A 27,115-nucleotide genomic window follows, 5' to 3' on the forward strand; every position below is an offset into this window, starting at 1 on the left:
CGAGTGTGCTTCTGAGCAATCAGGGGCCCTGTGTGAGGAAGGAATGTTTCCACGGCCAATCAAGGTGGTTCATGGAGCTGGTGGGTGGACTCTGAGGTCTCCTGGACCCAAGCTCTCCCATCAGGAGAGCCAGCCTCCTCCTGAGCAATGGTCGTGCAGCGGGGAGGTAAGGGGGTGGGCCAGGATTCCTGGAAGCTTCCTCACAGAAGTGATGGCGAAGGCCTGGCCCGAGCTGGCTGACACTGTCCATGGCTTCCCTCACATGGCAGGCACATTGCTACTTGCCCCACCCCACTGGCCTGGTGTTCATGTACTGAGTCCTCTGGATCTCTCTTCTTGACAATGAGCTTTTCCCCATGATAGTCCAAGGACTTGGGCTTTTCTCTCTACTCCCACAAAATGGATATAGCCTCATATCTAATAACCATTTGAAGCACTATTTACCCTGCACACACACACACACACACACACACACACACACACACACACACACGCCAATTCCCACTGGGGTCAAGAACAGGACCCAAGGGCTCCTTCTGGATGCACAGTGACCTCACTTGGTGCTTCACTGCTTATTAAACCACAAGATCTGAGAGCCAGAATGAATCTTGTCAGATCTGTCCCCTAAAGAGACAAATCAATCCAAGATTCTCCAGATCTGTCGATGAAATTTGGATTGGTTAAGAAGCAGCTTAGCCTCTCTCCTCACTCCAAGCACAGATCCCTAGGTTTCCAGCTCTGTTCCAGCTCCAGTTCTGCTCTCTGAGCTGCATCATTCCAGGCTCAGTCTGGGCACAAGCCACCACAACCCCCTCCTTCTCTCCGTTTCTACGGCAGGACTGTAAGTGTCGTGCATGGGCTCCTCACTTCCTGCTACAGTCTTCACGTATATGTGAGCTTCTTCTGCTCCCATCATATTCTCACGTGTGGGTGCTCTCCTAGGATTCTTGAGAAAACAAACAGGTTTTTTAAAAATACAGCAAAGACTTCTGCTTCTGGCCAAGTTGGAGTAACAACAATCAAATTTACCCTCCCACCAACAACAACCAAAATTCAGACAAACCATCTAAAACAAGTTTTCAAGACTCTAGACATCAGGCAAGGAAGGACAATGATTGGGACACAGAAAAGAAACTGCCCGAGCTTGCTGCCTTGGGCGGGTTTTCAGGCCATTCAACATTCTCTTGCTTAATGTTAGCATGCTATCTGTTTTTCTATTCTTTTACTTTTAATCTATTAGTGTCTTTATATTTAAAGTGAGTTTTAGTAGATAATATACAGTTGTATCTTGCTTTTATATCCAATCTAAATATCTCTGCCTTTTAATTGAGGTATTTATACCAACTACATTTAATGAGATATTGATGTGGTTGGATTTGAATCTACTATCTTGCTATTTGTTTTCTAGTCCATGTGTTCACTATTACTTTTTAATTTTTTTTTCTGCCTTCTCCCATATAGATTTTAGAAGCACCTTATTAAGTTCCATAGAAAAAAATCTGTTGCAATTTATATTGGAATTACATTTATTATGTAGACCAACTTTAGCTCATTTGACATCTTTATGCTATTGAATTTTCCTATCCAGGAGCATGGTATATAATTCCCATTATGCAGGTCTTATTTAATATCTTTTACTAAAGTTTTATTTTTCCCCATAAAGGGATTATATGTTTTTGTTAGATTTATTCCTCAGGGTTCTTCTTTCTCTCTCTCTCTCTCTCTCTATATATATATATATTTATGGGCACTACAAAATTGTATTTTTAAAAATTACTTTTTCTAATTGATTGTTATTGATTTTTAGAAATGCAAATGACATGTATACTGATTTTGTACCCAGTAAGCTTGTTAGAACTGCCTGATAATTCTAACAATTTATCTGTAGGTAATCCTATCATCTGAAAATAATGAAAGTTTTGTTTCTTCCTCTTCAGCTTTATGCTTCCTATTTCTTTTTCTTACCCTATTGCAGTGACTAGGACCTAATGTACAATACGGAACAGAAATGGTAATAGTGGGCATCCTTGGTTTATTTCTGATCTTAAAGAGAATTCATTAAAAATTTACCTTTAGGTCTGATGTTTGATTTAATTTTTTAAAAAAGATATCTCTGTTCAATTTAAGAAAGTTCAGATTCTATTTTTAGTTTGCTAAGAGTTTTCACACCACAAATGGCTGTTAAATTTTCTGAAGTCTCTTTCCCTATTGAGATGGTCACATGATTTTTCCCTTTTAATTTTTCAGTAAAATAAATTATATTAAATTGATTTTCTAATATTAAATCAAGCTTGAATTCCTGTCCAGCCAATAAAAGTACTGAGAACCTCCTCTATTTGAGTTTCACTCGGTCATCTCTTCTCCACATGTGCTCACACCGTACTCCTGTAATGAAAAAAGCTTTAAAACCCTTGTTTCACTAGGTTTGTTTACTGTGTGATGATACAGAGTGACTGCAACCAAGAGTTCTTACCTCAGCTATCTTGGGATTGTCATCAATTTCTGAAATTTCATATGGCCTCTCACTTTCCTAAGTTGGAAGGAAGGAAGGAGAGAAGGAAGGAGGGAAGGAGGGAAGGAAAGAGGGAGGGAGGGAAGGAAGGAAGGAAGGAAGGAAGGAAGGAAGGAAGGAAGGAAGGAAGGAAGGAAGGAAGGAAGGAAGGAAGGGAGGGAGGAAGGGAGGAAGGAAGGAAGGAAGGAAGGAAGAATAAATCACATTATTTGCCCATGACTGTGATTAAAATCAGTGGTGCTTAAACTTAGGTGCACTTTACAATGACCAGAGAACTTTGAAAACAAAACAATAAACAAATAGATAATAACTCTCTCCTCCCAAAACATAAATAAGAAATTCCATTTTGAGTTACTTCAAAAATAATCCAGGGTTGACAGTGTGGAGAAATGGGTGGGAGTAGAGATGAAATACAATTGGCCATGAATTGATAATTAGGTTTATCACATTATTCTTTCTACTTCAGTATGTTTAAAATTATCCATAATAATAAAAAAAGTTGTGTTTTTTAAAGACCAATGCTGCTGGTCTGATACTGTTTTAACTGGTTTTGGTGACTGATACTTTTGTAGCCTCCTAGATGATTTTAAAAATGCACTGGAGGTTGAGAAACTACTACTTAAATAAATAATATCAGCAACCACAATATTTCTTAATGGGTTAAGTTTACAGCTTGTCAACACATCTTTACATCCATGATCTCATTTCATCCTTGCAAATTTGCCTACCTCTTAAAATAGGTAGGATAGTTTTTATGACTCCTACTAAGTTGAACTAATCAAGGCACAGAAAAGGTGAAGTCACTAGTCGGGGATCACGTCAATGATAAAGTGGCAGAGCCAGGGCTGAAGCCTCGATTTTCTATTTCCCTGTGAGTGCTTACTGCTGTGAGAACACCAGGAATGGTCACAGAGGATGGAATCAGAACCCAGAGTCCACACGACACGGTTGTATCACAACCCTGGGACCTGGCTGGATGTGGGCTGGGTGGCCTTCGCTTCTGAGCGCGGTCCCCAGGGCCATCTGGCATTCGGAAGGGGTGGGGACGGTAGATTCCCTTGTGACTGACATGTGTTCAGATGTGGAAAAGGCAAACAGAGCGACATACTCGGGACATACACCTGCCACAGACGCCTCAGCACCTGTTTGTCTCCCATCCTTCCTTAGATGACCTCCATCCTCTTTATGAAGCTTGTGCCCTTCTGTTTCTCGACTTTAGAAAACCCATCCACTGTACACACATGTGTTTACCATGGCAACAAGCGTCCCTCTTTATTGCCACATTTTGCCACCCCCAAGTACCACCCTTGTGGCCACGGATTCCTCAGGTGAGCTGAGGTTGTAGGACAAACCAGCTCTGCCTCAAGCATAATGTCATGAGCCTGAGAAATCGAGGTGCAGGAACGTCCACCGTCTTGTCCTCAGAACATAGACAAAAGTCCAGATACACTTCACCCAAAAGCCAGTTCGCTGAAATACCGATTCCTGCCAACGCCTCCAGACCCAAGGAAGCTGCTAATCACCTCAGTGGACTCACTGCTGCTGCTGCTTCTTCGGTGAATCAGAGTAAACAGTAAAGCTACCAGCAGGGCGGTGGCCACCAGGGACGGGATGCCCGCAGCTAATCCAAGGGAGGGCCCGCAGTCCTGACAGAGAGAAACGCAGGGTCAGACTCTCAAGAATAAAGGAAATATTCAACTAATTAAAAATAAAAGAGCCCTGGCCAGCGTGGCTCAGTTGGTTGAGAGTCATTCCATGCGCCTAGAGGTCTCCGGTTTGATTCTCCATCAGGGCACATTCCTGGGTTGTGGGCTTGATCCCCAGTAGGGGGCGTGCAGGAGGCAGCTTATCCATGTTTCTCTCTCATCGATGCTTCTCTCTCTCTTCCTCTCCCCTCCTCTCTCTCTAAAATCAATAAAAACATATTTAAAAATAATAGTAATTAAAAAAAAAACCTTCAGGGACCCTAAGTGTCATACAAAAAGATAATGAAATATTCTGAAAAAATGTTTGCAATGTACATTGCAAATGACTCATTTTCAAAGGACTTAATTTACATAGTTTAAGCTGATTAGAAAAAGGCAATAATCCAGCAGGAAAATGGGCAAAGAATATGAACAGGACATTCCTAGGAACAGAAATACAAATGTGTCATCAACATTGGAAAAGCTGAGACCTGACTCAAAGCAACAATTAGATACCATTTTTACCTATCGGTTTGGCAAAAGGGGGAGATTTTATTATAGTCCACACCATTTGATGTGAATTTTTAAAATTTGTTTACACTAAATGCATTAACCAATTAATTTTCAAATTCCCACTTTGTTTTGATCGGAGTGGAAATAGCCACGTAAGTTTTCAGATTTGCAGAGTATCTAGAAATATCAAAGATAATCTGCAGAATCCATATAAATGTGCGGTTCTCATATATAACATAAATTCAGAAAAGTATATAAATCATAAACATATAGCTTGATGACTTTCACAGGACGAACCCGCCCAAGTAACCGGCATCCGGATGAGAAAACAGAACATTGCCAGCACCCCAGAAGCCCCCTCATGCTCCCTTCTAGTCACCCCGTGTGTAACAACTACCCTGAAATCTATCAGCATACATTAGATTTGTCTGTTTTTCAATGTCCTCTAGATGCAGGTAGAAAGTATGTACAGTAAGTTCTTACTTAACATTGTAGGGAGGTTCTTGGAAGGTGGTGAAACAATGCACAATGAAACCAGTTTCATCACGGGCTGGTTAACAGAAACAGGAGTTACATTCCTACAGCACCTCTCCAATGTGACAAGGAAACAACGCTGAACAAAACGTCCTTCCAGGGCCTTCCACACTCTCTTGTGTCTGGCTCCTTTCGTTCAACACACTGTGACATCCACCTGGGACTCGCACGCCCCCCCAATTCTGAGCTGAGTTGGTCATAAGAATAATAGTTGAGCCAGATTTTGTGGTTGGCAATGGTTCACACATCAAATTTATTTACCCCTCAAAACAAATGCCCAAGGGGGGTACAGCATTATTATCCCCATTTTATAAGCGACCAAACCAATGCTCTGAATTTTGAGTATCATACTTACCTCTTCTTTCCCACCTGTAACAACTGGAGAGGAAGTCTGTGTGGAAAAGAACATAGATCTTTAAAAAAACAGATCTGTGGGGTGAATATTATACAAGATGGTCTGTAAAAGGTGAAGCTATAGTGCCGAAGGTTCACCCCTTTGCTAAAGTTCTATTAAAACAATAAATGACAGTGACTCCAAACAGAACCTAACTCGATTGCTTCCCAGGTAGAATAAATGAGAATCTTCTACAAGGGGAGAGAATTCAGAAATTCAGGTGAGGTCTTTGTTATTTACCCCATGGATCTGCCATAACACCTTTTACAACTCAAAAAGGCTTTTCTCCCTTCCCTGGTCCCCACATCCTTCCCAGTAAGCTTTGAGCTTACCTGTCCCCCTTGCTAGAGGGAAAATGATAAAGACTGGTGGAAGCTAGTTAAGGATCTTATTTCTAGGTGTCCCTGCTGCTTGTTTGCAAACAAGCGCTGAAGCAAATGGCTTTGGGGGGGGGGGTCTGTCTAGTTGCTTCCTTCTCACTACAGATGACTTTTTCTGCCCTCGTGAACACCTGCTAGTCATACCAGTTGATGCTTGCAGGGTGCTCACTGTGTGGCGGGCTGTTCACTGTTTCTGTCTCTGCTCACTTATTCCTCACAGTAGCCAGGGAAGCAGGACTAGGATGATCCCCATTTTACAGATGACAAGAGTGAGACACAGAGAAGTGAAGTAACCTGTGCGAGGTCACACATTCCTAGGGGACAGATGCCGAGTGGTCTGGCCCCAGGTCCAAGCTCTTAACCACTGTGTTACCAAATGCCAGTTTTTGTACTTGACAGCCCAGTATGGCCCAACAAGGACCAACTTGCCTCTGTGGCCCTGTTTCTAACTCCTTGCAGAGGCTCTGATGTGCCAGGTATCCACCCCTTCCCAGGGCACTGGCACTCAGCTGCACCAAAGGGGAGGGTCATATGGCAGAGACATGACTGCCAGGTAGGGTGACCAGAGAGGTTGCTAAGTCAGAGTGACAACCAGATGGTCCCAGGCAGATCAGGATGGTGGGTCACCTACATAGGTTTAAAGGGAGAAGGGGACAGTTCTCAGATAAATGGGCAGTTAACCAAGAAGGCCCTCCAAATGGTGACGACAGCATCGTAAGAACACCCCCCCTCACCTCCACCGCCCCCAGCAACATCTTCCTGCTTATCTGAGTTAATGTCAGAGGGTGGCCACGCCAGGATAAGACAGAACCGGGGTCTCTATAGACCTGTGGAGTCTAAGCAGCATGGGGGGAAAGTTCTGGCAGTGACCATATTAAAGGGTTTGACAGTTGAGGAGAGGGAGGGGGAATTTGTCTGCCAACGGCCAGCAGAGGCTGAAACAGGGAGCCAAGCAAGTCAGGGAGGCTCAGAAGGCAGGTGCCCCAGCAGGAGGGCTCAGCAGGTGCTAGGGGCCTCGGGGCTGTCTTGTCACTCATGCTGGCCTCCTGGTGGCCCTCGCTCTTTTCCTTTTCAAGCTGTGTATTTATAATTTTCAGCCTTGAACACATTTCTCTAGCATCCCCCAGTTCCTCACACGGACCTTTGAAGACCTGCGTGCCCGAGGCATATGGGCCGGTGCTCTGGAGGCCTTGGGAGGCTCCACAGTGACATCGGTGAATGGGGACTCGGTGGACTTACCGTGTTCGCTGGCAACGTGAAGTTCAGTGAAAAACTCTGCAACAGAGAAGGAAACACTAAAGCTCCCAGGAATGGTCAAGCTCCCGACCTCTCCACCAAACGTCACTACCCTGCGGGTTCAAGAGCACTCACTGATCCCACAGTCTCAGTTAGCCCATGTCCTCTCCCAATCTCGCCCCCAAAAGAGGGCAGGGGAGCAGGGAAGTTTGAGGTCCCGGTTCCTCCCTCTGCATCAAGTCAGTCTCGCCAAGGCTGGCCTGCAGGGGTATTGCCTGAGGAACCCCAATCCGCAGGGGCAGTAAAAAAATTCTGAGAAATTCAGCAAAGTGCTAAAAATGGTCCCCAGCCCCCGAATTCTTTTCAGGGAGGGAACTGTGTGAATGTAGAAGTACTTGGTACTTTTTGCTTGGGTTAAGAAGTAAGACCCCTAAGGGACCTGCTCTAAAAAAGGCCCGCTCCTTAAACCCCTTCCAGGTGACAGAGGACAAGTCTGTGAAGGACAAGGCTTCCGTTTTTGCCGAGTCCAAGGCAGAGGTTCTGGGCTGCAGAGGAGCTGGTCAGGATGACAGAAGAGAAGCTAACCCTCCCCTCCCCTCCCTCAATACCAGCCTCACCTCTCCCCCTAATATGGAGTCAATATTTAAAGTCCGTGGGTTTAATGGGGCACCAAATTGTTGGCCCGCCTGGGTGCCCGCTTATCTGGGCCAGGCCCTGCCAAGGGTGTGCCTTCCTCTCCCAGCTTCATCTTCTGTCTCCGTAGTTTGGGCTCGTCAATGCCAGTCTTTCCAGGCTACTCTTTACCGAGACCAAGAGAGACGTTATTCTAGGACATCGGAGCAGGAGGGACATCTGGGCCACCACAAGTCAGGGGCTTCTTGCCCAAGGGGCCTACCCACTGCCCTTGGTTCTTAACCACACCAAGCCCACAGATGCTGCCAGGCCACTTGCTGGGCACCGCACGGACACAGCTGCCCAGAGCCTTATCTCATCGGTGAGTGCTGGGCACTGACGTCAGCAGGCCTGGGACAAAGCTTCCTTTGGGGGACAGCAGACGGGAGGAGCAGCAACAAGCGGGCCATTGCGTGTGCTGTTTATCAATATTTGGATGACGAAGGTTTTGGCCAGCTTCAGAAAGACAGTCGTGTTTTGTAGAAACACACTGCAGTGCTCTCATGGAGAGAAAAACACCACGTAAAGTTGGGCGGAGATGAATCTGACGCAGTGTTCTTTAGAGAGGCAGCTGGGTGGGGTGAGGCAACCCTGGGTCTGGAGTCACCTCATCGGGATCTGAGTCCAGACTCAGCCTCTCAGTAGCTGTGTGGCCTTGGAAAAGCGACTCAGACTCTCTGGTCTCCATTTCTTCACAACAGATCTATTCTCCCAGGCTCAGGTTTTCCATCCTCAGAATGGGGATACGATTAACTTGCCCTGCCCATCTCACAGGATAAGTCCCAAGGAAGTAACATCTGGGGCCGCTCCATGCAAACTGTGGGACACTCTGGGTGTGTGAGGTCCACATGGTGCCATATTCGTCATGACCCTGCACAGAGCACGGAAGAGGGAGGACACTTGGGAAGTTCTTTTTGGATGGAATCACATACATGCATCAGCAATATTCAAAGTACTGGAATTAGGTACATTACACTTGTGGGCAGAATACACTTATTGTTAGCAAAGCACAGCATGACATCCACATGATGGTCCTGAAGGCTCTTTGGGATCTCAGCGGCCGAGCGGCACTTGTCATAAGTTTGCCGTTCGTAAGAAGAAGGGGAAGAGTGGGAGAATCACCCCCCGGTACTGGGTGTGCTGGGTGTCAGACGCTGAGCTCACCACCTCCCCGTGAAAGGTGTGCTCTCATCCCTACATCACGGGCGAGGGGACTGAGACCAGGAGGGGCTGCTGAAAGTCACCAGCTGGTAAGTGGGGGGTTGGACTGTAGATCCTCCCAACTCCGAAGCCTGAATTCCACTCCTTTTAACAATCCCTTTAATAAAGAATCACTGAAGCCTCTTCAGTTTCCCCTCCAGCTTAGCAAACTTCATTTGATTGAGTCACAACCAAATATGTATCACAAGGCAATAAAAAATGGAGGGAAGTTTGATGCCACGTATGAATATCTATGTTGCTGATCAGGCAGCAGAAGGTAGACTGGACAATATGGGATAAAGGCACTGACCGGACCCATTGCTTCAACTGAAAAATTAATTCAGCTGAAACATCTACTTTGTACCCTTGCTGAATGTGGGGTATTACAAATAAAACTGAAATATTAAAATAAAAGATGACATATCTTGGATGAGAGGGTGAGAAGAGATAAACCAAAGAACTTACATACTTATATGCATAACCCATGGACACAGACAATATGCTGAAGGCCTGGGCGGGGGGAGGGGTTGGGCAGAGGAAGGTAAAGGGGGAGAAATGGGGGACATCTGTAATACTGTCAACAATAAAAAATATTTAAAAAAATAAAATAAAAGATGAGATCAGCAAATATTTGATGAGAACTTTACAAAAATGATTAATTAGTATTTTGCACATAGGAAAATAATTTAAAACCAAGCCCCTTGACTTTATTGTACCAAGGAAACAAGTATATTAGAATTAGAGATGTGAGCGTTAAAAGCCTGGGAATTGTTTTTATACAGAAAGAAGGAAGGTTATGCTGAGAAAAAGATGCTAGCTGCCACTTACCATTTCGACAGCCTCCCAGAACCTTCTCCAAACACTGTCCAGGCTCCTTTCTCTCCGGAGTTATTGGCTGTGTCTCACATTTGTAGAGACATCCAGCTGGGAGAGCAAGGGTGACAGGGCAAGAGGTGGCTCCAAGAGAGCCCTGGCCAAGCCATTTATGGTCAGGGGAGTAGCCAAGTCCTCAGCCCAGCCCTCAGGGAAGATGGTCTCCTGATCCATAGCTACTGTGTACGGCTGGGCTCACCCACCCTCTTTGCCTTTTTTTCCTCTCCTTACTTTTCGGGTCCCTTCCCCGGTTACACCTCCAACTCAGCAAAGAGGCCACAGCTAGCCGGAGAGCTCGGCGGCTCCTGCAGCTGGATCGTCTTTAGAAACAATGGGTCCCACAGGCTGAGGGTGGCCCAGCTGCCAGGCATCGGCGTCCCAGCAGTGATGGAGGCCACACAATACCAGCATCACTGCGGACGCCGCCTGGGAGACAGGGGCTGGGACCTGCTGTGTATTTGAGGCAGGACTGTGGCTGCCACAGTGCACACACTCCCTATTAATGAGCTGCCTGGGGGTGAGTGCGGCCTCACCCCTTTCTGTTCTCACACTTTGAGTGGAGACCCTCCTAGAGCTGGAGGAGACTGTTGACATGAGGCCACTTTTTATTTCTTATGAGTTCTGTTAGGAGTTTGCTTCTTTAAAATGGGGAAGGAGTTGGAGTCCCAAGCCAACAAAACAGCAGAGTTAAGACCAATAAATCTGACCGTTTAAATGAGTGCATTTCTTCATTTATTTAACAAATCTTTTTGGCACCTCCTATCTGCGGAGTGTTATCCTGGGCACCACTCGCCGAATTGGTGATGAAGACAAATGAGGCCCCAGCTCCTAGGGAATGTTTGTTCCAGTGAGGGCAGGAATCACTGTGGAGGAGCCAACAGGGTGGGCGGGAAGGGTGAGCGGAGTGACCCAGAAGCAGTTGCTTTAGATGTCCCGAGAGATGACATTTAAATTGCATGGGAAAGGTGAGAGGGCCCCAGGCAGAGGGAACAGCAAAGGCAAAGCCCTGGGGCTCAAGCAGGCCTGGTGCCCTCACATACCTGAGGCGCCCCTGTACCTGGAGCGACAGAAACCAGGGAGTAACCTGGAAGGAGTTAAAGACAGAGTGAGTTAGGGACCTACCTATGGTGTGAGCAGGGCAGGGCAGGTAAATTTCTACTGTAGACAACGGGAAGCCTTTCGAGTGTTTTAAGTGGGAAGGGAGCCTGAGCTAATTGATGTTAACGAAGATCACCTGGCCTCTCTGTGGCACCCAGATTACAGGGGACAAGAGTATTAACCCAGACACTGGTTCACAGAGTCCAAGTGGGCGACAATGACGGCCGCCCTGGGTTGGGGCAGAGGGAAAAGAGAGCTGTCTATGGGTCTGTGACTGATTGTGGAGGCAGAGGCCATGATATTTGATGATGCGGGGCAGGGAATGTGGGGCAGGGGAGGGGAGAGAGGATTAGGGAAAGAGCAGAATGGAACCGACTCCTGGGTTTGGAGCTTCACTAACAGAGGGGATGGAAGCCACATTTGTTTAGTTGGGTTAATACTGGAAAAACAGATATGGGGTGTGGATCCAGGCAGTGGGCTACGGACCTGAACAAGACCAACGTGGTCTCTGTCTCACGGGGTTTCCAGTTCCCAAGACAATGCCTAAACTGAATCTATTGGTACGTGCCCATCATGGAGACAGTCCAGGGAGGTCTGTATGGAAAGTCTTAGCTGCCCTTCTGGAGGCTGTGTGATCTTAGACAAGGGAAGTAACTCCTTCCAGCCTCTGTCCCAAGCTATGAAATGGGGATGATACTTCTGACAATGACTGGACTACTTAAATCAGCACAACTGGTACAAAGTATGCTTCTAACTTTGCTTGGTGGGCATAGAATCACACCTGGACTAGATAATTGGACAAGGAACTCCAGTTCATGGTTCCAGCCCCCTCTGGCTATGCTCTCTGTGGATGGGCAAGGCCAGTGATTTCCTTTTTGACTTTTTGTTTGCTGTGCATCCATTGACCACCAACTCTTCCTCCAATGGACATGTTAGTCCTTTAAAAGAATTACTAAGACCTCTCTAGTCCACGGTGTCCTGGCCTAAGTGTCTGGGTCAGTCATGATCCCCAGTCACAAGCATCAAAACAGATTTTGATTAATTTAAGAAGAAGGGGATTTATTGGTTGGGTGCAGTGGGGCTCGCAGAAAGAAGAGGGGGCCGGGGAACCAGGCTCTGGAAAGACAGAGTGAGGTTGCTCCTGAGGCTTCAGCAGCAGGAACTCCTAGACAGTCTTCTCGGGATATCCTCCCAGGAAAAATGAGCTCCAAAATACCTCAGCCCCTTTTCCCCTTGATCAAGACTCCAATTCCAGGAAGAGGATATTATGGTCTGGCATGGGGCATGTGCCCAAACAGGATCTGCCGCCTGGCTGACAATCTGCCCAATGTGGGTCCCTCCAATACAAGAAGAGATGGTTTTGCAAGAGGAACTTGGCACCATCTCCAAAAGAAGGGGGCATGGGTGAAGTGCATGGGCTTTCCTCCTCTGGAAGTATTAGGCCTGAGAATTATTTTCTGAGAAGTTGCAGAAGGAATGCCCTTAGTGGGTGAGAGGTTAGGGCCACCAACTCTGAGATTCTCTGATCATTTGTATTTTGCCACCATTTAAATTTGCACAAGCCAGATCACACTGATGACTTGCCTGGCAACTGGTCAGTTTAAAAAGCCTGTCCATTCTAAGGCCACATGATAGGTGACCTTATTCTAATTGTTAAAAATCTTTATCTAAAATGTCAGTAAGGAAATAGTGATGAAGTAAAATGTTGAAACATAGGAATCAGCAATGCTCCAGGTAGCAACTGGTCCATCAGCCCAGCCAACACCTGACTGATAATGACATGGAAGAGCTACCAGATACCAGAAATCAACATGTACGAGCAAGAAATAAGCTTTTCTTATGTAAAGCCCCTGTCACCCAGGGGTTGTTTTATTGCAGCATAAGCTACCTTTCCCTGACTGATTCATCAAGCAGTCATACCCTTGCACCATTGGGGCTCATCCTTTACGTACTGGTGACTACAAAAGGCAGAAAAGTCATAAAGCCTTGACACTCTACATATAGCATAAAACAGTAGCATGTGTTAAATAGTTTGGCACTAATTCTGAGTGTTTTTATAAACATGGTCCCTTATTATCCTTCCCTAATATGACCCACAAAACTCCAAGCATATCTAAAAGTCTCTTCATTGGGTCAACCTAAAATGATTGTCCTTGATTGGATAGAGTCTCTGTTCTTGAGTTAGAAATGATCCTGTATCAGTTAGGGTCCCCACAGGATATTAGTGACATACTCAATTGTGTGTATTTGAGAGGGTCTTATTAAAAGGACTGTTTATAAAGGTCCCTCATGGGGGACAGATAATGCAGTATCCCTAGGGGAATGAAGGTTAGGCCAGCAGTGTCATTACCATCCTTAGGGGAATGAAGGGGTGAGTGGAAGGAGTGGCTGCCAGAGCCCAGAAAGCCACCTTATAGGAGCCATGGCCTTTAGTTTTAGATGTCAGATGTGGTCCTCAGGCACAAAACCACATGGAGACGAGTGGAGGGAGTTGCTGAGGGACACATGGAAGGTGCCTACCACATCTATACCTGTGTAGGAGCAACCATCTCCATAATCATTACGTTGTCAGATTTCCAGTCCGTTTGGGTCTAAGAAAAGGGGCAACTTTGAAGCCACCTTTAGCTTTGCTCATGACTTTCTGGGCCCAATAGGGAGGCTTGTTCTGGAGTCAAGCATTAGGTACTCACCAGAGAGCAGAAGGCCATAGAGAAGGATCCCCTTTTTCTATGCTCCCCAAATTGTTGTGGTATTGGGGGAAATCATCATCAATCTTATCTGAATGGTAATACACACTCAGGACACAGCAATCCATCCACATTATTTAATAAAACAATTCTTTCTAGACCGAGACACATGTTTGTTCCTTTGCACTTTCCTCTTTGAAATTTCCAACACTTCATAAAATGGAAAATTACACAAAATTAAAATACAATATATTTATAGATAACCCTCTAAAAGTTTTTCTTCCTTATTTTTTTAAAGAAACCTTTTAGGCATTTGGGATTCTTTTTCAGAAGTTCAGTTTACAAAGGAAACTTGAATGACATCTGCTGGAGCCCTGGGAAGATCTATTCACGAACTGAACAATGACAATACCACAGATTACTTGAGGCTTATCAAAGGGACCTGGTCAATGGCAAATCCCAGTGCAAACGTGCCAGTTAACAAGATTTTACAAATGATTTAAACAGACTGAATGTGTCATGAGTAACAGGAAACTTCCCTTTACAAGGAAATGAAGTTGCAGTGAACCAGCCCACAGCCTCGCTTTCTCTGTTTGGAGAAGTTCCACAGGCTAAAATTACCTCCAGACCCTTGCCCTGCCCTGGGATCCAGGTTCTAGCTTCTGCTAGACCAGATGACACTAGCATTGGACCAAGCTGAAGACCCAGACCCTAAATATTTCATCAGGTCGTCAAGACAATTCTCTGAACTGAAGCTAGCCTTGGAGCTCTGTGCCATCCCCCAGGCCCCACATCCAGCGATGTGTGCGGGAGGGTCACTGAGCATCTGAAGCACCGAGGCAGGGGCCTGGACCTTCCTGCTGAATGGACTTTCCTCGCATGGAGCCAGCGTGCAGACACTTACAGAACCTGCCTCATGTGTAAATCCCATGAGTGTGGACTCTTAGGGGAGCAAGCTGACCAGCCCCAGCTGAATCAGAGCTTGTCTTTTCTGGGAATACGTCACTCTCAGAAGGCCCAACTAAAGGTTTTCATAAGAGTCTCATTGTTTCAAATTGGCCATAGGTTGATAATTGTTGAAGTTGTGTGTTTTCGAAAATACTCATGCTAAAGAGATAAAAATGACTCTCATTGTTTCACGAGGGGGCACACACACTGAGGCAAAGCTGTGTGTGTCTGACTCCCTCCCACTTTTCCAGGGAATTCATTACTTTTGTTTAGACTTCTACAGGTTGAAGCTACAGAATTTTCATGTCCTTGGAGAGAGACCCTTAAAGGCCACTTACGTGTCCTGATGTCAGTTTTAACTTGGATAGATAAGCTGAGACAAACCCAAAAGATAAAAAATCAGAGAAATGGAATCCACCCTCACAGGCAGGTGAGACCTCCATTTGCTGAATCAGAGATCCCCTGGCCAGAGTCTGCGATACACAGCGACATGAGAACAGGGTCAAGAGAGGCCGAGAGAGAGCTTGGTAAAAGGAAATGCACGAAATGCAGGGCCTGTCAGGAGGGCCTGCTCAGCAAAGCTATGGCCAGCAGGTCTGTGTCTGTCACACTGCCCAGATTAAGGCTGACAGCTGATCCTTTACACACACACATATATACAGACATATATTATTATTCATAATATTACTTTGATTTTTTTCTGTTTTAAGGAAAAAATATTTCCATGCATTTTTCCACTTTCTTTGTATTACTCTTTCTTTTTTTCTCTTTCTTTCTTCCTTCCTTCCTTCCTTTTTTTTTTTTTTTTTTTTTTTACTCCCAGCAACGATTTTAATTAAACATAGTCCTCTGGGGGCATATTCTGATCTTTAAAAAATATAACCTTTAACCTTTTGCAAATACTTTGTTTAAAATAATGTTGTTTCCTCCCAAAGGAATTCGGGTGCTTGGGAGCCGTCTACACTCTCACTGAAAACTGATGCTCTGTCCTGTGTCCAATACCAACCAGACAGGACTTACAGCTATGTAAACATTATTTAAAATTATTCCAACATAAATACTCTTTTAAAGCTACATACCACAGCTTTTAGCTCATAATGCCCATAGACGCCTTAATGAAATGCCATTCAAAACTACCTCACTGTTTAAAGTTTACCTGGAGGTTCTAAATTATGTAAACAACATGCTCTATACTTCTCTAGAACAAGTGCCAAGTGTGGTGAATTCCGACTGCAGGTTGGTGATTGGAGACTAGTCCGAGGCGAGTCACCAATGCACTCTTTAACCTGATCAGTTACAGGAAGTTAGACACAGGTTAACTTGTTCCACAAAGTTGAGTCTTACATAACTTATAATTAACCAGTTTTCAACAGTGTTCACCCCACGAGGGACCTGAACTGGTCCCTTGTAAGATGTCTTTGCACATCTTGCAAATGCGGTTTGAATTGGTTGTCAAGGAGTCAAGGTCAACCACAGCTGTCAAGGTCAACCACAGCTGCCTCCACAGCTGGAGGAGGAGAGGTTCTTCCAAGTCCATGGAATCCCATGGTGCACATGTCTCCTCAAAGTCAGTGAGCAAAGGAGCATCGAAACGAGCCAGGATGTTTTCTTCTCGGCAAACTGGGGGCCCTCCCCAGCCAATGTTCTGCTGGAATTCACAGCAGATGCCTTAGTCCCCGATGCAATTAGAGAAGAGGGGAAAACCTGGGGGCAGGGAGAGCCGATGACACAGAGGAAAGGCTTGAGGTCTCCTAACTTGATGACAATGATTCTCATACTCAAGCTCCCTCTGGGTGCTGCACACTGCGATGCCTGTTTCAGTCCTGATGTCCCCATTCTCAGGTTTCCTGGTTAACATGTCTCTGGTAGAGTCTCTGGCCAAAGCTGTGAGAACAAACCAGCCATGGCCAAGCCCTTATCTTCATTGCCCGGTGCAGACAGAAGACATTACTGGCACCTACGAAGCACGTCCAGAAATGGAGGAATGACCATCCCAAGGGCTGGCTTTGTGCCCCACAGGACCAAGGGACAGGAAAATGAATAAGAACAGGCATAGCTTGAATGATTGGTGACTCCAAACCTTAATCTTTGAAAGTCCACAATGGATCATGTTACGGCTGGGATCAAAGGAACATCTTCTCTCTTCCTTGTTGGCCAAATGTCATCAAATACACACCTCCAAGACTAGATTTTGAGGTTTTGTTTGAGAAAAATACTGTACATTGTTTTTGGGCAGATTCACAAGGTGCTATGTGTATAAAAACCTTCTCAGTCTCTGTCTTTCGAGAATATCGACCTTATTTCTTCATGTGCAGGGCGTCCTGGAACTTGGTGCTGGTGTATCGGGCCTGAAAGCCTTTCTTGTTGATGGTGTCATCTGTGTGGAACCGAATCATCAGGGAGTCCCCTGCAGAGTAGATTTCTTCCAATGGCTGAGGGAAGGAGAAAGGAAAAGCAGGGCACTTTAAGCCGGATGGCTGTAGATGGAATTTAAAATTAGGGTGAGACAGAACCTTACATAGACACAGGATGGCTCATGCTGCCACGAGGTGTCCCTGGCTCCAGAGACTCTGAAGGGCACCAAAACCAGCTTCTTTTGAAGGAGAGCATGGCAAATTCTGCTCTAGAGAGCTCCCAGCCCTGCTGTCCCAAAGACAACCCTAGACACAGCTCACAAAGAATTTATTAAGTGCATAGAGGGGCCAGGGACTGGTCTAAGTGCTTTCGGATCTTATCTCATGTAAATTTTACTAAAGTTTACAAGGTAGGTGCTATCTCCATTTTATGCTGGAGGAAACTGGGACTCGAGTGCACATAGGTAGGCAGGACCCAAGCCGAGGTCTTTCTGATGGTAAAGTGTGTACAATGAATCATCCAGCTCCAGGGGCACCATTGTGGTTTATCTCCCAGGAGACCTAGGACAAAGACATTGTTTAGGTTGTGTCCTGTCCAAGGACAAAATGGGAGATGGAGTCACTGCATTTGTCAGAAAGGTTTTGCCAGGTAGTCCATGAATGGGAGCCGGGTTCAGAGGCTGCTGTCTGCCAGGTGCTAGTGGAACCAAACTGGATTTCCCACATATTTCACTGCTCAGGACACCTCAAGGTTTTCCCCTGCATGTGGGCCCACAGTTTGAAAGATGTTATCTATGGAAGGCACTGCATTGGTAATGTCACAGGTTCATCCTTTCTTTTTGGGAGGGTGCAGGAAGATGAAGGGAAATTATTCAAAGACTTATAAATGCCAGTTTGAGGTTTTGATTAGCACAAGGACTCCAAAATGACTGGCTGAGTGTTGAGCCAATAGCTAAGAAGCTTGAGTGGGGAGCCCTGGAGTGGAGAGAAGGAGAAGCTGGGGCCCGGTGTGGGCAGGGCCCAGCGTGGTGCAGCCAGAGTGGGACCCGCACACTATTCTGCTGGTCCACACGCCTTCCCTGAGCACAGCTACATGGAAGGCCCTGAGGCAGGTGCTGGGGAAACGTGGACAAAAGGGCTCTGCCCTGTCCCAGGAGGCGGCCCAGGAAAGAGGTGATAGTGAGAAAAACGATGATGACCTTGAGCATAGCTACTGTCTTTATCTTAAGGTGGTGATTTGTAATTTTCACAAGCATTGGTTTTGCTTGGGGAGAAAATTATAAATATATGGAATATACAAAAGTATAATTTAAAAATTTCAACAGCCTAAAGATCAAATAAAAACTGGGGGGCAGGGGAGGGGCCTGGCTGGTGTGGTTCAGCTGGTTGACAGTCGTTCCATGAACTGAAAGGTTGCTGGTTCAATTCCTGCTCTGGGCACATGCCCAGGTTGTGGGCTTGGTCCCCAGTAGGGGGTGTGCAGGAGGCAGCCAATTGATATTTCTCTCTCTCATCAATGTTTCTCTCTCCCTCTTTCTCTCTCAAATCAATAAAAACATATTTTTAAAAATTTGGAGGGTGGGGGCTTTGCAAAAATAGGAAGAAAGTCCTAAACGGAAAATACTCTTCAGTAGCTGACCTCAGCCCAGGGCCTTTATGAATTGGTCCCTGGCTCCTCCCAGCCCCCTCTCTAGCCATTCCCCCCATCTCCCACTCTGTTCCGCAGAATAGGCCTCCTGGCCGGGGTTCATAAATGGCAGGGAGCTTGGACTCAACCCCAGGCGTGTCGACTCCACTACTCAGCTCGGAATCATCACGCTTTGTCCCCTGGGCCCAGCGCCCTGGGACTCACCCCGGAGCCACAGAAGCGGCCGAGCCTGGGCGCCGAGCTGTCGTAGCCGTCGTAGGCCTCCATGTAGTCATAGCCACAGTCAGCCTCCTCCTCGACTTCAAAGGTCCGGAATATCAACTCCACGCCGTAGCCGTCCTCCGCCACAATCACCCAGTCACAGCGGGCCTGACTCGGGTAGTTGTTGTCCCCAAACTGGGCGTGAGAATAGAGCTCTTTGGTCTGCACTTCGGCCTTCAGCCTGCCCCCGCACTCTGGAGCGGAGAGAGAACCGCGATGCTCCCTCGGCACAGAGAACCCGTGTGCCACCCCCACCCTCACTTCCCAGCCTGGGACTTCTCTCCTCACACCCTCATTACAGGCCAGCTTTGTCTGCAAAGCCTGCGAGTGCCCCGTGGGAGAGGTCAAGCAAGTCTGGTCATCCCAGTTTACAGAGGAGTAAACAGAGGACCATGGCTCTGTGTTTCCCAGATCACTGCGGGATCCAAATTGGCCCTTACCAGCCAGGGTCCTGTGTCCCCAGGTTGAAACACATACGGCCTCCGGGAATGTCTGAGCATACCGCTGAAAAAGCTGGCCGCCTGGATCTTGAACACTTAATTCCCTGGAAGTGCTAGAAGCATCTGCCTAAGGCTCACACCAGCCTGACCAACTTGCTGTAATTTGTCACTTTTGCCAACAGAGGGCACCAAAAGCACATCAGAACTGCTGGTCAAGTCCGAAACCTTAGCAACCTCAGAATAGACCTGACCGGCTCCTGCATTTCAGAGCGCTGACCACAGACGGGCCGCCTCGAGGCCCCAGTGCATGTCACACTTTGTATTCTGTAGTCTTGACTTCTGGAGTTTTTACTAGAACTGTAACTCTGGTTGGCCTGGGTCCCATGCTATTTTGTGTCTAGGCCACTAGAGGCCACAAAATATAAATGGATAAATGACAGTGATTAGAGATTAGAAAGCACCAGAAATTTTGGAAGCAAATCCCTCACTCTCTGTCCTCAATGTGTTCCACACCTCTGAGGGGCCCAGAGCTCCCTGGGGTGTGGCTTCTGCACCGTCCAGGCCCAGCTGGCCCAGTCCTGTGTAACTGCCAACTCTCGGGCCCATGTGTGCTCTGGCTTAGAATTTCATCTGGGTGTGAGCTGCCTGAAAAATTTCAAGTCCCTGAGATGTGGATGGCAATGAAATGGGCATAGAGCAGGGCAGGATGACTTCCCTCCCTCCTGCCAGATGCCCTCTCCATCCTCAGGAGGCTGACCTCTAGGTCAACATGGGTGGTCCCCTGCCCTCTGCCTTCCGGCAGCTGGGTTCCGACAGGGGGCGCACCAGCAGATCAGAGGAGGGAGGAGAGAGGTCAGGGTATTTAGTCCCAGCTCCTTCCCTGCCTGGTGGCCAAGGCTGTGTTCTTCAATTAACAGTCACAGCTCCTGTCCAGGGGCCCTCTGCTTGTCCCCGCTTCTGGGTCCAGAAACGACTCCCTCATCCTGACCTGGAGGTATTAAAAGCCCTACAGTTCTTAGTCCTGGCAGCTTCACTGTCCCCTGTGGTGTTCCCACCCCCTGCGCACCCCTCTGTAAACAGTTCCTTATTCAATTCCCCTCAAATAACGGCTCTGTCTGAGTATACCCCCGTTTTCTGCCGTGGCCCTGACCCACCTCAGGCACCTATGCTCTGTCTGTAGGGACTAGAGAGTGGAGTCACTAGTCAATGGCTTTTAAATTTCCCTCTGAGAAGCTAGAAGCCATGAAGGAGCTGAGAGGGTGCAGACAGTGAAGAGTTTTCTGCTAGGCAAGGACAGCTAGTCCACCTAAGGGTGCTGGTTGTTGTTTTGTTTTACCTGATTCATATTTTCTGGCTCTGGGGAAAAAAAAGAAAGCTGTGAGGAAGGGCTGTTAAAGGGATGGGAGAACCTCATAGGGTCCCTTGATCATGATCTCAGGCTCAGTGGGTGGCGGGCAGCCACTGCTTGGCCAAAGGGCCACAATCTAATGCCAGAACCAAAGAGTCATAGTTGCTTCCATGGGTTCTAGTCCCAGGCGATAACATTTTAATGGCTAAAGAGCAGGGCCAATCTTCTTACCGACATCTTCTATTTAACAAAGCAGATAAGTCAGCTATTAGCATGCATATTTCCTCCAAAGGACCGAGTAAAACTACTTACAGTTTAAGTGAGGAAAAATAATGGGAAACAGAACTATTTTCCATTTTCTAGAACTGGTTCTTAGAAAGGGCTGCTCTCCAGCACGCAGCCCTCAGACTTTTGAATTTCACAGACGAGCAAAATTACAAATAAATTTTTAAAAGAGAGGACAGGCCTGGCAGGGCATGGCTCAGTGGCTGAGCATCAACGTAGGATCCAGGCGATCGGGGTTCGATTCCCGGTCAGGGCACATGCCCGGGTTGCAGGCTCTATCAATGACTCTCTCATCATTGATGTTTCTGTCTCTCTCCCTGTCCTTTCCTCTCTCTGAAATCAATAAAGATATATTTAAAAAAAGAGAGAGGACAGGAGGAAGGAAGGAAGGGAGGAAAGGGAGCACCAACAAAAAGTTGCCACTTTAAAAGTTGTCAGTTAAGGACATTAAAAGGAAACAACCCTCCCCCCTATTGTTGCCCACGTTTCATTTTAAAGGGACATGTTATCACACACCTCCCTGCCCCCAAAGCCATAACAAAAAGGCAGCCCTTTCCTGCCCTTTATCCCGTCTATGCCCACGAGGCCCCGAGGCCCACGCACCTGTGCTGTGCTCCGCCTGGAAGCCCTTCCTCTGCACCGAGGCATCTGAATAAAACCTAAGAAACAGGCTGCTGCCCGAAGCCACCACGGGGTCTGGTTTCTTGCTGCCGCAGAAACGGCCAAGGATGGGGGCCAGGCCGTCGGGCCCGTCATACACTTCCAGGTGGTCGTAGGCGCATTCCTGGTGCTGCTCGATCTCAAACTCATTGAACGTCTGGAGATGGAAAAGCACAAAGTGAGGCAAGGGCCTGGCGTCCAGCCGGGGTGGGGGGCGCCTCCCTGGGGGTGGGAGAGACTGGGTGAGGCAGGACACGAGTCTGGCTGGCCAGCTGCACAGGGGGTGTGGACCCCATGGTGATCCTGGTGACATCTGTAGACAGGGAATGGACTTGGCTCCTCTTTTAGTCTCCAAAACAACCCCAGGAGGTAATGACATGAGCTGTTGCTACTGTGACCACTTTGCAGATGAGACAGCCGACTTTGGCTGGTTTTAATGCCTGTTGACGGCTGTGCTCCTTCCAGCACTTCACGAAGCTTCTCCATCACTTAATAAGGTCAGCAACAACCAAGTGCTCACCCAGGGCCAGGAGCTGTTTTAAGTGCTTTACAGGTATTAATCCTCATGACCCTGTGGTGTGTCTACCATTTTAATCCCCACTTTACAGGCAAGGAAACTGAGGCACAGAGCTGTCAGATGACTGGCCCAAGGTCCCCACTGGCAGAGCTGAGTCATGACCAGGAGGCCTGGCTCCAGAGCCCGTGCCCTTAACCTCTGCACTACACCGTGCAATCCTTCAGTACAGGTGATGTGAAGGAGCTTTATGAAGGGCACACAGTGGCCGACGTTAGCTGAACGCCCTGCATCTTCTCACTCAATTCTGATGATGCTGGGAGGGGAGAGCTATTATTATCCCAATGTGCAGAAGGGGAGACTGAGTCTTAGAGAAGTTAAGTGGCTTGCCCAAGCTTAGACAGCTAGAAGATAGAGCTGGGCTTGGCCCCCAGCTAGCCTGACTCAGCCCCTACTTCTAACCATCACCAGGCTACACTGCCTCCCTCCTCCCTGTCCCCCCAAAATGTAGGGTTTCTGAGGCACTGGGCAGATGACTGACTGATGACCCTGCCTATGGTTGCGAGGGAGATGGGACAAGTGAGAGGGGACAGTGTTTAATAAAGACTTGGATCAAAAGACAGGGTGGGGAGAGAGGACATAAGTTGGGGGGGGGGCGAATCAATTCACAAGAAGGGGGCTGGGGGATAGGGCAGGGATGGGGGTGGAGAGGGGCTATTAGCAGTGCAGGCCTTCATAGGAATGACAAACACACTTGAAACAGGCAAAGCTCTTCACACCTTAGAGAAAGGGGCCGGAGAGTGGAGGTAAGGACAGTGGGCAGGAGCAGGAAGGGAAGACCAGTGGCACCAGGGTGGGTGATGCACTGGAAGGAAGACAGTGAGTCAGAGAGGCAGGAAGCTCCCCAAAGGTCCATGGGACACCCTGTTGCTGTCCCCATGCAGTGTAATACCAGCTACTAGGAAGTATTCAACCCACATTGTATGGTAGCAAAAAAACAGAGCATGACCAATAAATCCACCATCCCCTTCCCAAGGAAGTTTTTTATGTGCATATATCTATGAACCTCAGATAAATTTGAGGTCTGGCCTAACTGCAGCCACTGTGATGCATTGGTTTAGTTCCTTAGTACCTTAAAGAACAGAAAAAGACGTTTGTGGCAGCTATTAAAAGCTTGTGACCCTTTGACTAGAAGCTCCCGTCCAGTTGTGCAGGTTGCACATTCCTAACCCCAGGGGGCGCCATTCCCCCGCCGTCCTCAGACATTTATGATGCCACTGTGAACATTCCCCAGCAGATGGCAGTCTTGGGGAAGGGGTGCCTTGAAGGTGCTCTTTTCAACTCACTTTCACCCAGATCCAAGGCTATTCTCGGGAGAGCAGCACCCGAAAACATTTCCCACATGAACAGCCGTGCATATGAGGTGCCCATTGTGAGCACCCTGTGGTCATGGGCCCTGCCTTCTCCATCCCTCTGTGTCCCAGGCCTGGCACTGAGAGACACCAACGCCACACTCTAGCCTGAGAGTCAACACCCTAGCAAGCCCAGGGGCCATCATCTATTTATCATCCTGTTCTCCTTCCAGTCTCCCTGCATCATTGTCCATAATTCAGAGGGACATCCACATGCCTCCTGAAGAGCTTACTCATCCCAAGTCTGAACAACTCATTTTTTTTAAGTTTATTTTTTGTTGTTGACAGTATGTCCCTGTGGGCTGGGTGAACAACCCATTTAAAAACTGTTTGTCTCGTGTACAGCAATTTCTCCAGCTGGCAGGAGAGTTTGTTTTGTGCTCCAGGACCTGGGAGTCCCTAGGGGCTGAGAAAGAGACATGTAGGAAAGACTCACTTCTCTTTGAAATAACCAAGCCTGGGGTGCAGACCACAATCTTATGCATGGATGGGACTTTAAGGAATGGCTTGGAAGATATATATTTTAAATTCAAGGACGAATTAGCATAAATAACTTAATTTGCTATTGTCAATTGAAAAAATGTAAGTCGTCTTAGAATATGAATAAACAATCCATTTGAGAAATTTGGGCAAGAAAAAGGATATCCTCCCCCCCCCCCCCCCCCCCCCCGTGAATATACATACATGATTGTATGCGCATAGACAATTTCTGGAAGATTCACACAAAAATCTTCAGAGAGGTCATTTCTAGAGTGGCATGAGGGATCTGGAAGTTTTCAATTTTCTCTCTCCAACCCTCTGTACTGATTACTTTTTTTAAACCTTGAGACTATATTGATTTGTAAAAAATTACAACAGGAAACAAACCTCAAACAGCACTGTGTGGCAGCTTCTACTTCATACCGGTGCCACTGTGAACAGGTGCCGTTCACACAGCTTGTCTCACCTGCCCCCTGTGCTGAGGGCTTTATGTGAATCCTCTTCTCATCTGCACAACAGCCCCATGAGGTAGGCTTCACTAGCGTCCCCATTTTCCAGATCATGAAACTGAGGCCTGGAAATGTTGAGTAATTTCCCCAAGTCTCAGAGCTGAGACATGGAAGAGCAGAGACTCACACCCACGTCTCTCTGTCCCTGTGGCCCATTAACTACGAAAATGACTCACGAGTTTCACCCTGTGGCCCGCGGTCGAAGAGATGTTCCAGGTGCACTCCCGCCGGCTGGGGTATTTGTCAGGCCAGTTGGGGCTCGCCAGGGTCCCCTCTGCGCCGCTGATCTTGTGCACACAGCCGGCTGGGTGGGGGGGAGACGAGCAGAGAGAGAAGAACTTCACTCGGGGGCACGTAGGAGGCATTCTAGGAAGACCTCCCCTCACTCTGCCGGTCACATGGTCGTAGGAAATGTGGGAGCAGGAGTGAATCAAGTGTCGCTGGCTTAGAGATTTGTTGATTTATGTGGCTTTGCCACCTTCCTGGCGGTAGCTCAGGAGCCAGGGCATCTTTCTCACTATTACTGTTCACATCATGGTTATCATTGGAAATATGGTGGAGTTAATGGCTAAGAGCAAAGGCCCTGGGGCCCCGTGGACCCTGGTTCAAGTCCTGGTTCTGCCACCTTCAAGCTGTGGGACTTTGGGCACTTATCGAACTCTTGGTGTCCTTATTTGCAAAAGGGGTGCCAACCTCATAGGAAGATGCTGTGGAGTAAATGAGATGATGCTTGTAAAAGGCTTAGCACATGCTAACAAAGATCTTCATCACGATGCCTTCGTCTCTATATTACTTTTACTTTTTCAGAGCAGTTTCCTTTAGAGGCTACAGATGTTGCCCTGGTTACGGCGCTGTTAGCAAAGAGGGGCCCCATGACCGACTCAGTGAGTAGCATTTTGACCAGTAGCTAGAGTTTGTCTTCCTCTGTGTTGGGCCCTGTGCTGAGCATTCTGAGTGCATCCTCTCAATTTGTCCTGCCCACTTTGCAAATGAGAAAAATAAGTTGAGAGCAGGTAAGTGACCTGCTGGTAACGGGTGGAGTCAGGACTTGAACCTGGGTCTGCCTTTGGGGGGCCTCGCACCACTGTGGTTTCAGGCTGCGGCAGCTGGAGGGGGCAGTTGAGGGCGGATGGTGGGGGTGAAGTGGCTGCAGGGAGGTCCCCACTGCGCGCCGCTGCTTCCGCTCTGCAGCCACACAGAAAACGTGCCAGCAGGGGCCAGGGCTCAGCTCCCAGGACACGCACTCCGGCACCCCTGCCCCGCCCTGGGGGAACCCGCAGGAAGGCAGCCGCGGCTTAGCTGGCAGGACCTTCATGGAGTTTATATCCCTCATGGCCTCCCCCACACCACATGAGGCAAGCATTGTTCCGTCCCAGGCCCACCTCACGGGTTTGACAACAATTTTCTAAGTTCCAGAATGACCCTTTCTTCCAAGTTCTTCCAACCTGCCTCCCAGCCCAACCCGTGACCGCCCTTGCCTGTGTCACAGGACTGGGCTTGGAAGGGGGACTGCATCCTGCTTCTAAGGACATCTTAGCTCATCCTGTAACAGTCTAGGAAGGCCCTGAGCAGACTGTGCGCCCAGCCAAATCTCCTCACTTCGAAATGTTTATCCGTCACCCTGATGTCCTTAGCAGGGCTCTGTGGTTGGGGCCAAGGCCTGGAGGCCTGTGTGTTTATCAGAGATGTTCACACTCCCCTTGCAGGGTGGGGTAAGAACACAGGAAGGCCTTTCCCAGAATGACTGGACAGTCAAAGCCATCTGGTCCTGAAGAACTCCCAGGAGTGAATGGAGCAGGGAGCAAAGTTTTCCCAATTCTATTTTACTATTAGCTCTGCATATGGTAAATAATATTATGACATAGATGGTAACATTTCAAGCGCTTTCTAGGCATTCTCTCATTTAATCCTCAGAAAAACTTTAAGACGGGGGCATCTTTAGTTCCCTTTAAACAGAAGAGGAAACTGAGGCTCAGAGAGGTTAAGTAACTTGTCCAAGGTCACACAGCTAGTAAGTAGCAGAGCCAGGATTTAAAACTAGATAGTCTGATCCTGGAGCCCGAGGGTTTAACCACTTTGCAGCAGTAACTCCAGGAGAGCGCGTGCGGGCCCCTAATGGCTCCTGAAGGACTGAGCTGCCCTGGGGAGCATCACTCTTCAGCGAGAGGGCAGGAGCCGGGGGGCAGATGCTGAGCCTCAGTGGTGCTCGGAGGAGGGCCTCTCGCTCTCACTCCCGCACCCAGGGCCCTCCTGGCAGCCAGGATAGCTTGCCCACACCCGCCCCGGCCTCGGTCCAGCCTCACCCTCTTTACAGTCGTGTCCATTCTCGTGCAGCCGGAAGCCGTTCCGGCACCGGCACAGGTAGCTTCCGAACGTGTTGACGCACTCGTGCTGGCACCAGCCGTTGTCCTTGGCGCACTCATCCTTGTCTGGGGAGATCGACGGGCTCTCTTCAGGGGAACCGCCAACTCG

General features: G+C 47.9%; 2 protein-coding genes across 2 annotated transcripts in view; both read right to left on the reverse strand.

Moving 5' to 3' along the window:
* Positions 1-772: 772 nt before the first annotated feature.
* On the reverse strand, positions 773-10,173 carry OPALIN (oligodendrocytic myelin paranodal and inner loop protein). The gene is made up of 6 exons (XM_016219831.2): positions 10,033-10,173; positions 7,258-7,293; positions 5,600-5,635; positions 4,036-4,158; positions 2,474-2,530; positions 773-946 (listed from the first exon to the last, which is right to left on the reverse strand). Exons 1-6 carry the CDS (start codon positions 10,171-10,173, stop codon positions 773-775), a joined length of 567 nt encoding a protein of 188 aa, XP_016075317.2.
* A 6,707-nt stretch (positions 10,174-16,880) lies between these two features.
* The window catches only part of TLL2 (tolloid like 2), a 98,548-nt gene continuing 88,313 nt past the window's right edge, over positions 16,881-27,115 (reverse strand). The window contains exons 17-21 of the mRNA XM_087824154.1: positions 26,947-27,072; positions 24,820-24,947; positions 21,672-21,885; positions 18,939-19,189; positions 16,881-17,164 (exon numbers count right to left, since the gene is read on the reverse strand). Of these exons, the coding sequence (XP_087680280.1) occupies positions 17,030-17,164; positions 18,939-19,189; positions 21,672-21,885; positions 24,820-24,947; positions 26,947-27,072 (854 nt within the window). The 3' untranslated portion in view covers positions 16,881-17,029. The remainder of the gene's footprint in view (positions 17,165-18,938; positions 19,190-21,671; positions 21,886-24,819; positions 24,948-26,946; positions 27,073-27,115) is intronic.

The sequence above is a fragment of the Miniopterus natalensis genome, chromosome 14, assembly GCF_054644295.1.
Source record: "Miniopterus natalensis isolate mMinNat1 chromosome 14, mMinNat1.hap1, whole genome shotgun sequence".
In the NCBI taxonomy this organism is placed as follows: Eukaryota; Metazoa; Chordata; class Mammalia; order Chiroptera; family Miniopteridae; genus Miniopterus; species Miniopterus natalensis.

Bases quoted from the DNA above. Each gene is read 5' to 3' on its own strand.
- OPALIN (XM_016219831.2), bottom strand. From the start codon at position 10,173: ATGGATCAGGAGACCATCTTCCCTGAGGGCTGGGCTGAGGACTTGGCT. The intron at 5,636-7,257 runs GTAAGTCCACCG...TTTTCCACACAG, and splicing joins TCACGTTGCCAGCGAACACG to ACTTCCTCTCCAGTTGTTAC. The intron at 947-2,473 runs GTAAGAACTCTT...TGTTTTCTCAAG, and splicing joins ACAATCCCAAGATAGCTGAG to AATCCTAGGAGAGCACCCAC.